Raw genomic sequence first — 13,771 nt, 5'->3', positions numbered from 1 at the left:
CATGGTCGCAGCTCACGGCAACCTCTGCCTCCTGGGTTCAAGCAATTCTCCTGCCTCAGCCTCTCGAGTAGCTGGGACTACAGGCACATGCCACCACGCCCGGCTAATTTGTGTGTGTATGTGTGTGTTTTAGTAGAGATGGAGTTTCACCATGTTGCCCAGGCTGGTCTCAAACTCCTGAGCTCAGGCAGTCTGCCCGCCTTGGCCTCCCAAAGTGTTAGGATTACTGTGAGCCACCGCACCCTGTCGGAATTATTTGGTTTTAACTAAATTGTTGAATAAGTTTTTGTACAGAGTTGGTCCAAATATTTTAATATTATCCTTTTAATGTCTGTGTGGTCTGTAGAGATGGCCCATCTTCTGTTCCTGATATTGATAATAAGGTCTTCCTTCTTTTTTTGTTTTGGGCTAGAGGTTTATCAATTTTATTGATCTTCTGAAAGAACCATCTCTGTTTCATTAATTTTTCTTTATTGTTTTTCTATTTCAAATTTTATTCATTTCTGCTCTTATCTTTATTATTTCCTTCCATCTGCTTGTTCCATGAAACTGATAAAAATTAAAGTCAGGAGGGTCACTGAGCAAAACCCTTAGAAAATATATGGTGTTTTTTGTTGTTTTTAGGCATGGTGTCTTGTTACGTTGCCCAGGGTGGATTCAAACTCCAGGGCTCAAATGATCCTTCTGTTTCAGCCTCTCAAGTAGCTGGGACTACAAGCACATGCCACTGTGCCCAGCTCCAAAATGTATTTTTTAATTCATTCTTTTGAGAATGATCCTAATAGTTTTCCATGCATTTTCTCTTTGCAGTTGACTGGTCTGAGTGTCTCCAATGGAAAGGACCAACTTGTAGTGTTCCATACAAAAGACAACAAAGACCTCATTGTCTGCCTCTTCAGCAAACAGCCAACCCATGAGAGTCGAATTGGAGAACTTGTTGGAGTGCTGGTGAATCATTTCAAGAGGTAAAGTTTGATTTTTGTAACTAAGACACATTTTAAATCTATGAAATCTTCAATCATAATCATCACTGAGCTTGTTTTGTGCCAATTTTAATGTATTGAGCTATTTTTCTCCATAAGGACAACTTCAATCATCTGTTTCACAGAAGGTAAAATTAGCATCCCGGCTTACTTTCAAGATTAGGGATGGTCCTCTATTTTTCCAGCCTCCAGCTGAACCATCAATGAGAGATTTCCCTAATGGTGATTTTTTTTTCCACTGCCGATCCAAATGTAATTAAATTCAAAAGACAGACAAATTACTTTATATTCTTCTCATCATAGCCTCTCATTTACCCCAAGTATAATCAGTTTGAGTGTCCACTATGACCATAAGCAAATTAGAAGGCAGATTTGGGATGGCATGCAAGTCCATGAAGACTACAAGAATTCCTGAGAGAGGCAGTAACCACTGCAAAAACGTGGAGTCATGATGGAACACGGCATAACCTGAGAAGTTCATAGTAAGCCCTGATGACACCTGGGGCAGGGGGGTGAACAATGATATAATAAATATAAACAGAGAGCAGGTCTTGAGGGTGACGGGGACCAGTGAATGGATAATTTTAAGCAGGGGAGTGATTTTGTCTGGTTATTTATTGGAGTTGTTTCAGAGGTTGGATTTCTCTTCCCATAAGGGGTCATGGATTGTTTGGGTGGGTATGTCTATCCAAAGTCAAGTGCTCTCTTTGTGGCATGCTGCCTTCACCTCCCCAACCCCACCTGCTGCTGGGAGAAGACCACTCATCAAAATCAGTGACTGAGAAATGATATAAGTGTAGTTCCTTTTTCTTCCTAAAAGACATTTCCTGAGTTCCTAAAATTAATCAAGCATTCCTATTAGTATGTTTTTCTTTTTTTTTCAGTTTAGATGTGACTTCTCTTTCTCTCAACAAACACATATTTGGAATCAGATGTCCACATATCTAATTCTATTGTGTTCATTTTGGCTGATAAATGTATAGAGCATCATTTTAGAGGTGGGCTGCACAGACCATTTATTTTATGTTATTATACCTTGCATTCTAGATCAAAGTGGATCTTTAAATATTTTCTATCATTAAATGCTTTTAGATGCTATAAGTAAAATAATACTTAATGGTCATTTGTGGGGGAAAAATAAGAAAGTAATTACCAAAAATAATAATAAACGCATAGGCTTTTGCAAATTCCTTTCCATCTGCCAAATAAATATAAAGCTAAGAAAATTTTTAAAAAGTTTAGAATGTGGCTGGGCACAGTGGCTCACCTCTGTAATCCCAGCACTTTGGGAGGCTGTGGCGGGTGGATCACGAGGTCAGGAGATCGAGACCACCCTGGCTAACATGGTGAAACCCTGCCTCTACTAGATATACAAAAAATTAGCCGGACGTGGTGGCGGGTGCCTGTAGTCCCAGCTACTCGGGAGACTGAGGCAGGAGAATGGCGTGAACCCGGAAGGCGGAGCTTGCAGTGAGCCGAGATCACGCCAGTGCACTCCAGCCTGGGCGACAGAAGGAGACTCCGTCTCAAAAAATAAATAAGTTTAGAATGTAAGGAAAAGACATAAAGAAGGCATCTCTGCGATAAATGTCTATAACTCAAATAAGCAAGCTTATTTTCCTGCTAATATTTATAGCAAAGTATGGAAAATTAAAGGAATTTTAATTTGTTACTCTTACTTTGGATACCAGTACTAATGGATGCAAGAGTTTTTGCCTGGGAAATTGAAGTATTTTATCTCTGTCTGGGTGCTTATTTAGCAAATTCTGATCTATTAAGTGCCTTCTACAGGTGATAGAAATATGTGAATCTGGAGGTAGATTTCATCAGTTGCTTTCTTTTCCTAGCTAGCAAATGCATGCTGAGGTACATTTCTAGGCATATGCCCTCTATCTTTAATGTATGTAAGGATTTTTAATTTCTTTAAAATTTATAAATGTAAAGAGAAGACTCAAGGTGCTAGGATATTTTTGGTTTTTTTGTTTGTTTGTTTGTTTGTTTTTTATTTCTTGGTGTTTCTATCTTATGAATTAAGAGTGAAGTGGAAATGAGAGATAAAATCTTGCCTCTCAGCCCCCAGAAAATCAGGCTTGAAATTTTGGGTTAGAGTTATAGTCATCAACTTACTATTGACTTTTTGAAGAAAGGTTAATTTGATTTTTTCTAGCTATTTTCCTTTATTGTCAAGTATCATATCATTGCCATGACATTGAAATTCACATTGTATTTTATAAGCATAATGTTGTGGCACATAATCTTATTTGTCCCTGAGTTAATTATGGAAATTCAAAGGTGAGAGGGAATTAACTTCAGACCAATTCTTTATCTTCTAGATAATTTCCCTAAAGTACATTCTGAGATGTTTTCTTGTCAGCAGTTGGGAGGAAAGGGCTCAAAACTTCCCAAGGCTGAGGAAAGAACCAGCTAAGAGGACCAGAGGGAACAGTGCCCAGCCTCACAAAGAGCCAGGGGTAGTTTCTGATCTAACAAGGCAGACTAAAGAACTTCGTCATTCACAGGGTAATTGGGTAGAGTACTCAGAAGGGTTTTGCCTCAGTAGGAGGGAATAATTGGCCCTAGAATAAATGCTGCTCTGGTACTGCCTAGTAAGTCTTAAAAGCAAGACCCAAAAGGATCAAACTGCTTCCAAGTAACTTAGTTACGTCCTGAAACAAAGCTCACGTATATTTATAAAAATACAAAAATATCCGTCCCCAACAGGGAAAATTCACAATGTCTGACATCCAGTCAAAGATTACAGGCATGCAAATAGGAAAATACAGTCCATTATGAGGGGGAGAATCATCCCTTTGAAACCAACCGAGAACAGACAAAGATACTAGAATTAGCAGATACAGACATTGTAAGTCATTATAACTAGTTGTCAGATGTTTATAAGTTAACTAGAGATATGGAAGATGTAAGAAAAAGACCCAAATCAAACTTCTAGATGAAAAATACACTGATGTTTGAAATGTTCCATGGTTTAAAAAGGAAACAAAAAAAGACAAAGCCTCTCCTGGAATAAATTTTTCCTCATCACCATGAGCTGAAGCCAGACCTTTCCTGGCATTTCCTTTCACATGAATCTTGAAACGAAAACCAACTAAGTATAAATTAGTCTCTCTTTCACCTCCCGCAGTCTTGATTCAGTCTGGACCCATTATTTCTGCCTCTCCAAGTACACACCCACATATTTTATGTTTGCTAAACAATTGAAGACAATCTTTAATAAAGTACAGGCATACCTCGTCTTATTGTTCTTTGCCTTATTACACTTCACAGATATTGTGGTTTTTATAAATTGAAAGTTTGTGGCAACCCTACATTGAACAAGTCTATTAGCACCATTTTTCTAACAGCATATGCTCACTTTGTGTCTCTGGACACTGGAAGAAGATGCCATCTAGGACTTTCATAGCTAGAGAAGAGAAGGTCAATGCCTGGCTTCAAAGGACAGGCTGACTCTTTTGTTAGGGGCTAACAAATTGCCACAGCAATTTTGATAATTCTCATAATATTTCAAAACTTTATATTGTTATTATGTGCTATGATGGTCTTTGATCAGTGATCTTTGTTATTACTGTAATCGTTTCAGGGCATCACAGACTGTACCCATGTAAGACAACAAACTTAATTGATCAATGTTGTGTGTGTTCTGAGTGCTCCACTGACCTTGTCCCTCTTCCTCTTCTCAGACTCCCCTATACCCTGAGATACAATAAGATTGAAATTAGGTCAGTTAATAACCCTACAATGGCTTTTAAATGTTTAAGTGAATGGGAGAGTTGTGCATCTCTCAGTTTAATTTAGAAACTAGAAATGAGCCAGGTATCATGGCTCATTCCTGTAATCCCAGGACTTTGGGAGGTTAAAATGGGAGGATTGCTTGAGGCCAGGAGTTCCAGACCAAGGTCTGTGCAACATAGTGAGACTCTATCTCTACAAAAAAATTTAAAAATCAAGTGTGGTGGCACACACCTGTAGTCCCAGCTACTTAGGAGGCTGAATTCAAGGTTGCAGTGAGCCATGATCGTGCCACTGCACTCCAACCTGGGTGACAGAACACGACCCTGTCTCAAAAAAAAAAAAAAAAAAAAAAAAAAAGGGAAAATAAAAAGCTAGAAGTGATTAAGCTTAGTGAGGGAAGGGCAGGTTGAAAGCTGAGATAGGCCAAAAGCTGGGCCCCTTTAATTTCCTTCAACAACTTTTCCTTTGCATTCACAAAAGCCCAGTTGTGAATGCAAAGGAAAAGTTGTTGAAGGAAATTAAAAGTGCTACTGCAGTGAATACATGAATAATAAGAAAGTGAAACAGTCTTATTGCTGATATGGAGAAAGTTTGAGTGGTCTGGATAAAAGATCAAACCAGCCACAACATTCCCTTAAGCCAAAACCTAATGCAGAGCAAGGCCCTAAACTCTTCTTAAATTCTTTGAAGGCTGAGAGAGGTGAGGAAGCTGCAGAAGAAAAGTGGAAGCTAACAGAGGTTGGTTCATGAGGATTAAGAAAAGAAGACATCTCCATAACATAAAAATGCAAGGTGAAGCAGCAAGTGATGATGGAGAAGCTGTGGCAAGTTACTCAGAAGATCTAGCTAAGATAAGTGATTAAGGTGGCTACACGAAACAACAGATTTTCAATGCAGACAAAATAGCCTTATGCTGGAAGAAGATGCCATCTAGGACATTCATAGCTAGAGAGGAAAAGGTCAAAGGACAGGCTGACTCTTTTGTTAGGAGCTAATGCAGCTAGTGTCTTTAAGTTGAAGCCAGTGCTCACAGACTGTTCCAAAAATCCCAGGGCCCTTAAAATTACACAAAATCTACTCTGCCTGTGCTCTATAAATGAAACACAAGGCCTGGATGACAGCCCATCTGTTTATAGCATCGTTTGCTGAATATTTTAAGCCCACTGTTGAGACCTGCTGCTCAGAAAAAAAAGATTCCTTTGCTACTCATTGACAATACATCTAGTTATCCAAGAGCACTGACGGAAATATACAAGGTGATTAATGTTGTTCCCTTGCCTTCAAACACAGCATCTATTGTGCAGCCCATGGATAAAGAAGTAATTTCAACTTCCAAGCCTAATTATTTAAGAAACACATTTCATGGCCGGGCACAGTGGCTCATGCCTATACTCCCAACACTTTTGGAGGCCAAGGTGGGCTGATCACCTGAGGTCAGGAGTTTGAGACCAGCCTGGCCAACATGGCGAAACCCAAGCTCTACTAAAAATACAAAAATTAGCCGGGCATGGTGTCACGCACCTGTAATCCCAGCTACTGGGGATGCTGAGATAGGAGAATTGCTTGAATCTAGGAGGCGGAGGTTGCAGTGAGCCAAGATCACACCACTGCACTCTAGACTCTTTCTCAAAAAAAAAAAAAGAAAGAAAGAAAACATTTCATAAGGCCACAGCTGCCATAAATAGTGATTCCTCTGATGGATCTGGGCAAAGTAAACTGAAAACCTTCTGGAAAAGATTCATCATTCTAGATGCCACTAAGAACATTTGTGATTCATGGGAGGAGGTCAAAATATCAACACTAACAGAAGTTTGGAAAATGTTGATTCCAACTCTCGTGGATGACTTTGAGTGGTTCAGGACTTCATTGGAGGAAGTTATTGCAGATGTGGTAGAAATAGCAAGATAACTTGAATTGGAAGTGGAGCCTGAAGATGTCACTGAATTGCTGCAATCTCACGATAAAACTTGAATGGATGAGGAGTAGCTTCTTATGGAAGAGCAGAGAAAGTGGTTTCTTAAGATGGAATGTACACCTGATGAAGATGCTGTTAATATTGTTGAAATGATGACAAAGCATCTAAAATATTATATAAACTTAATTGATAAAGCAGTGACAGGGTTTGAGAAGACTGACTCCGATTTTGAAAGACATCCTATTATGGGTAAAATGCCTTCAAGCAGCATCGCATGCTATAGAGAAACCTTTCATGAAAGCAAGAGTCAATCAATGTGGCAAACTTCATGGTTATCTTATTTAAAGAAATTGCCACAGCCACCCCGACCATCAGCAACCACCACGCTGATCAGTAAGCAGCCCTCAACATCAAGACAAGACCCTCCAACAGCAAAAAGATTGCAGCTCACTGGAGACTCAGATGATCATGAATATTTTTAGCATTTTTTGTTCTTCTTTAATATCCACGTAATTAAAGGAGCACTCTCATTGGATTTAACTGAACATTAACCATCTTCTCTCTTATAGTTTGCTTATATTCTTTTTAAATCACACTTTCTTTATTGTTTTTCATTAAAGTATGTGCAGTATTTAGACATGATGCTATTACATACTTAATAGACTACAGTATAATGTAAACAACTTTCATATGCACTGGAAAACCAAAAAAACACAAAACTTGTGTGACTTGCTTTATTGTGGTATTTACTTTATTGTGGTGGTCTGCAACTGAACCCAAAATATGTCCAGGTTATGCCTGTACCTTCCAAAAGGTGACATTAAGAATATGTAACAACCAGTATGGCTCAAGCACAGACCAGTCAGAAGAGACACCATCCAGAAACACCTGATACCAGCAAGTCCAGGCTGTATTCCACAAATCAAAAATTCCACCATGGGGTAGGAAGACCCAAAGTCAAATACATTTGGGATATGCTAACGAAGTCAAATGGGTTTCTTTTTTTTCCTTTTTGAAACAGAGTCTTACTGTGTTGCCCAGGCTGGAGTGCAGTGGTGCAATCTCGGCTCACTGCAACCTCCGCTTCATGTATTCAAGAAATTCTCGTACTTCAGTCTCCTGAGTAGCTGGAAATGCAGGCATGTGCCACCATGCCCAGCTAATATTTGTGTTTTTAGTAGAGATGGGATGTGGCCATGTTGGTCAGGCTGGTCTCGAACTCCTGGCCTCAAGCAGTCCACCCGCCCTCACCCCCCAAAGTGCTGGGATTACAAGCGTGAGCCACTGTACCTGGCCCTAACAGGTTTCTTTACTGCAGTACCTCTCAGAGTCATTAACATGCTTTTGTTCATTGTAAATGCTACCAATACAAGAACAAGAGAATTCTATCTATATTGATATAAAACCTTTTCCAAATAAATAGGAAAAAAGGGCAAGGTACAGAATGGTGTGTGTACCATACCACCATTTGTGTAAAGAAGTTGAAACGAGATTTCTTTTTTTTTATTATTCTACTTTAAGTTCTAGGGAACATGTGCACAACATGCAGGCTTGTTACATATGTAGACATGTGCCATGTCGGTGTGCTGCACCCATTAACTCATCATTTACATTAGGTATATCTCCTAATGCTATCCCTCCCCCCTCCCCGTACCCCATGACAGGCCCCGGTGTGTGTTGTTCCCCTTCCTGTATCCAAGTGATCTCATTGTTCAATTCCCACCTATGAGTGAGAACATGCAGTGTTTGGTTTTTCGTCCTTACAATACTTTGCTGAGAATGATGGTTTCCAGCTTCATCCATGTCCCTACAAAGGACATGAACTCATCCTTTTTATGGCTGCATAGTATTCCATGGGTGTATATGTGCCACATTTTCTTAGTCTAGTCCACCATTGATGGACATTTGGGTTGGTTCCAAGTCTTTGCTATTGTGAATAGTGCCGCAGTAAACATACATGTGCATGTGTCTTTATAGCAGCATGATATATAATCCTTTGGGTATATACCCAGTAATGGGATGGCTGGGTCAAATGGTATTTCTAGTTCTAGATCCTTGAGGAATCACCACACTGTCTTCCACAATGGTAGAATTAGTTTACAGTCCCACCAACAGTGTAAAAATGTTCCTATTTCTTCACACCCTCTCCAGCAGCTGTTGTTTCCTGACATTTTAATGATTGCCATTCTAACTGGTGTGAGATGGTGTATCATTGTGGTTTTGATTTGCATTTCTCTGATGGCCAGTGGTCATGAGCATTTTTTCATGTGTCTGTTGGCTGCATAAATGTCTTCTTTTGAGAAGTGTCTGTTCATATCCTTCGCCCACTTTTTGATGGAGTTGTTTGTGTTTTTCTTGTAAGTTTGTTTGAGTTCTTTATAGGTTCTGGATATTAGCCCTTTGTCAGATGAGCAGATTGCAAAAATTTTCTCCCATTCTATAGGTTGCCTTTTCACTCTGGTGGTAGTTTCTTTTGCTGTGCAGAAACTCTTTAGTTTAATTAGAACCCATTTGTCAATTTTGGCTTTTGTTTCAATGGCTTTTGGTGTTTTAGACATGAAGTCCTTGCCCATGCCTATGTCCTGAATGGTATTGCCTAGGTTTTCTTCTAGGGTTTTTATGATTTTAGGTCTAGCATTTAGGTCTCTAATCCATCTTGAATTAATTTTTGTGTAAGGTGTAAGGAAGGGATCCAGTTTCAGCTTTCTACATATGGCTAGCCAGTTTTCCCAGCACCATTTATTAAATAGGGAATCCTTTCCCCATTTCTTGTTTTTGTCAGGTTTGCCAAAGATCAGATGGTTGTAGATGTGTGGTATTATTTCTGAGGGCTCTGTTCTGTTCCATTGGTCTATATCTCTGTTTTGGTACCAGTACCATGCTGTTTTGGTTACTGTAGCCTTGTAGTATAGTTTGAAGTCAGGTAGCATGATGCTTCCAGCTTTGTTCTTTTGGCTTAGGATTGTCTTGGCAATGCAGGCTCTTTTTTGGTTCCACATGAACTTTAAAGTAGTTTTTTCCAATTCTGTGAAGAAAGTCCTTGGTAGCTTGATGGGGATGACATTGAATCTATAAATTACCTTGGGCAGTATGGCCATTTTCATGATGTTGATTCTTCCTATCCATGAGCATGGAATGTTCTTCCATTTGTTTGTGTCCTCTTTTATTTTGTTGAGCAGTGGTTTGTAGTTCTCCTTGAAGAGGTTCTTCACATCCCTTGTAAGTTGGATTCCTAGGTATTTTATTCTCTTTGAAGCAATTGTGAATGAGAGTTCACTCATGATTTGGCTCTCTGTTTGTCTGTTATTGGTATATAAGAATGCTTGTGATTTTTGCACATTGATTTTGTATCCTGAGACTTTGCTGAAGTTGCTTATCAGCTTAAGGAGATTTGGGGCTGAGACGATGGGGTTTTCTAAATATATAATCATGTCATCTGCAAACAGAGACAATTTGACTTCCTCTTTTCCTAATTGCATACCCTTTATTTCTTTCTGCCTGATTGCCCTGGCCAGAATTTCCAACACTGTGTTGAATAGGAGTGGTGAGAGAGGGCATCCCTGTCTTGTGCCAGTTTTCAAAGGGAATGCTTCCAGTTTTTGCCCATTCAGTATGATATTGGCCTGGGGTTTGTCATAAATAGCTCTTATTATTTTGAGGTACATCCCATCAATACCGAATTTATTGAGAGTTTTTAGCATGAAGGTCTGTTGAATTTTGTCAAAGGCCTTTTCTGCATCTATTGAGATAACCATGTGGTTTTTGTCTTTGGTTCTGTTTATATGCTGGATTACGTTTATTGATTTGTGTATGTTGAACTAGCCTTGCATCCCAGGGATGAAGCCCACTTGGTCATGGTGGATAAGCTTTTTGATGAGCTGCTGGATTTGATTTGCCAGTGTTTTATTGAGGATTTTTACATCAATGTTCATCAGGGATATTGGTCTAAAATTCTCTTTTTTTGTTGTATCTCTGCCAGGCTTTGGTGTCAGGATGACGCTGGCCTCATAAAATGAGTTAGGGAGGATTCCCTCTTTTTCTGTTAATTGGAATAGTTTCAGAAGGAATGGTACCAGCTCCTTGTACCTCTGGTGGAATTCAGCTGTGAATCTGTCTGGTCCTGGACTTTTTTGGTTGGTAGACTATTAATTATTGCCTCAATTTCAGAGCCTGTTACTGGTCTATTCAGGGATTCAACTTCTTCCTGTCCAGGAATTTATCCATTTCTTCTAGATTTTCTGGTTTATTTGCATAGAGGTGTTTATAGTATTCTCTGATGGTAGTTTGTATTTCTGTGGGTTCGGTGGTGATGTCCCCTTTATCATTTTTTATTGTGTCTATTTGATTCTTCTTTCTTTTCTTTATTAGTCTTGCTAGCAGTCTATCAATTTTGTTGATCTTTTCAAAAAACCAGCTCCTGGATTCATTGATGTTTTTGAAGGGTTTTTTGTGTCTCTATCTCCTTCATTTCTGCTCTGTTCTTAGTTATTTCTTGCCTTCTGCTAGTTTTTGAATGTGTTTGTTCTTGCTTCTTTAGTTCTATTCATTGTGATGTTAGGGTGTCAATTTTAGATCTTTCCTGCTTTCTCTTGTGGGCATTTAGTGCTGTAAATTTCCCTCTACACACTGCTTTAAATGTGTCCCAGAGATTCTGGTATGTTGTATCTTTGTTCTCATTGATTTCAAAGAACATCTTTATTTCTGCCTTCATTTTGTTATGTACCCAGTAGTCATTCAGGAGCAGGTTATTCAGTTTCCATGTAGTTGAGCGGTTTTGATTGAGTTTCTTAATCCTGAGTTCTAGTTTGATTGCACTGTGGTCTGAGAGACAGTTTGTTATAATTTCTGTTCTTTTACGTCTGCTGAGAAGTGCTTTACTTCCAACTATGTGGTCAGTTTTGGAATAAGTGCAATGTGGTGCTGAGAAGAATGTATATTCTGTTGATTTGGGGTGCAGAGTTCTGTTGATCTCTATTAGGTCTACTTGGTGCAGAGCTGAGTTCAATTCCTGGATATCCTTTTTAACTTTCTGTCTCATTGATCTGTCTAATGTTGACAGTGGGGTGTTAAAGTCTCCCATTATTATTGTGTGGGAATCTAAGTTTCTTTGTAGGTCACTAAGGACTTGCTTTATGAATCTGGGTGTCCTGTATTGGGTGCATATATATTTAGGATAGTTAGCTCTTCTTGTTGAATTGATCCCTTTACCATTATGTAATGGCCTTCTTTGTCTCTTTTGATCTTTGTTGGTTTAAAGTCTGTTTTATCAGAGACTAGGATTGCAACCCCTGCCTTTTTTTGTTTTCCATTTGCTTGGTAGATCTTCCTCCATCCCTTTATTTTGAGCCTATGTGTGTCTCTGCACATGAGACGGGTCTCCTGAATACAGCACACTGATGAGCCTTGACTCCTTTTTTTTTTTTTTTTTTTTTTTTGAGACAGAGTCTCGCTCTGTCGCCCAGGCTGGAGTGCAGTGGTGCGATCTCGGCTCACTGCAAGCTCTGCCTCCTGAGTTCACGCCATTCTCCTACCTCAGCCACCTGAGTAGCTGGGACTACAGGTGCCCACCACCATGCCTGGCTAATTTTTTGTATTTTTAGTAGAGACAGGGTTTCACCGTGTTAGCCAGGATGGTCTTGATCTCTTGACCTCATGATCCGCCCACCTCAGCCTCCCAAAGTGCTGGGATTACATGCGTGAGCCACCACGCCCGGCCAGGTCTTGACTTTTTATCCAATTTCCCAGTCTGTGTCTTTTAATTGGAGCATTTAGCCCATTTACATTTAAGGTTAATATTGTTATGTATGAATTTGATCCTGTCATTAGGATGTTAGCTGGTTATTTTGCTCGTTGGGTGATGCAGTTTCTTCCTAGCATCAATGGTCTTTACAATTTGGCATGTTTTTGCAGTGGCTGGTACCAGTTGTTCCTTTCCATGTTTGGTGTTTCCATCAGGAGCTCTTGTAGGGCAGGCCTGGTGGTGACAAAATCTCTCAGCATTTGCTTGTCTATAAAGGATTTTATTTCTCCTTCACTTATGAAGCTTAGTTTGGTTGGATATGAAATTCTGGGTTGAAAATTCTTTTATTTAAGAATGTTGAATATTGGCCCCTACTCTCTTCTGGCTTGTAGAGTTCCTGCCAAGAGATCCGCTGTTAGTCTGATGGGCTTCCCTTTGTGGGTAACCCGACCTTTCTGTCTGGCTGCCCTTAACATTTTTTCCTTCATTTCAACTTTGGTGAATCTGACAATTATGTGTCTTGGAGTTACTCTTCTTGGGGAGTATCTTTGTGGCATTCTCTGTATTTCCTGAATCTGAGTGTTGGCCTGCCTTGCTAGGCTAGGGAAGTTCTCCTGGATAATATCCTGCAGAGTGTTTTCCAACTTGGTTCCATTCTCCCCGTCACTTTCAAATACACCAATCAGACATAGATTTGGTCTTTTCACATAGTCCCATATTTCTTGGAGGCTTTGTTCATTTATTTTTAGTCTTTTTTCTCTAAACTTCTCTTCTTCATTTTATTCATTTGATCTTCAATCACTGACACCCTTTCTTCCAGTTGATCGAATCAGCTACTGAAGCTTGTGCATTTGTCATGTAGTTCTTGTGCCATGGTTTTCAGCTCCATCAGGTCATTTAAGGACTTCTCTATACTGGTTGTTCTAGTTAGCCATTCGTCTAATCTTTTTTCAAGGTTTTTAGCTTCTTTGCGATGGGTTCATCCTTCCTCCTCTAGCTCGGAGAAGTTTGATCGTCTGAAGCCCTCTTCTCTCAACTCGTCAAAGTCATTCTCCATCCAGCTTTGTTCTGTTGCTGGCAAGGAGCTGTGTTCCTTTGGAGGGGGAGAGGCGCTCTGATTTTTAGAATTTTCAGCTTTTCTGCTCTGTTTTTTCCCCATCTTTGTGGTTTTATCTACCTTTGGTCTTTGATGATGGTGATGTGCAGATGGGGTTTTAGTGTGGATGTCCTTTCTGTTGTTGTCCTTTGAACAGTCAGGACCCTCAGCTGCAGGTCTGTTGGAGTTTGCTGGAGGTCCACTCCAGACCCTGTTTGCCTGAGTATCAGCAGCGGAGGCTGCAGAACAACGAATATTGCTGAACAACAAATGTTGCTGCCTGATCG

The 13,771-nt window shown here is 39.8% G+C and overlaps 1 protein-coding gene across 5 annotated transcripts in view; it reads left to right on the top strand.

Moving 5' to 3' along the window:
* Window positions 1–13,771, top strand: part of LOC105485184 (myosin ID) — a 378,692-nt gene that overhangs the window by 259,898 nt on the left and 105,023 nt on the right. For all 5 annotated transcript variants that reach the window (XM_011747397.2, XM_071082693.1, XM_011747396.3 and 2 more), the window contains one exon: window positions 811–965. In XM_011747397.2, the coding sequence (XP_011745699.2) occupies window positions 811–965 (155 nt within the window). The remainder of the gene's footprint in view (window positions 1–810; window positions 966–13,771) is intronic.

This window comes from Macaca nemestrina, chromosome 17 (assembly GCF_043159975.1).
Source record: "Macaca nemestrina isolate mMacNem1 chromosome 17, mMacNem.hap1, whole genome shotgun sequence".
Classification (NCBI taxonomy): Eukaryota; Metazoa; Chordata; class Mammalia; order Primates; family Cercopithecidae; genus Macaca; species Macaca nemestrina.
The sequence above is the reverse complement of the archived record's forward strand: the minus strand, read 5'-3'. Positions and strand labels throughout refer to the sequence as shown.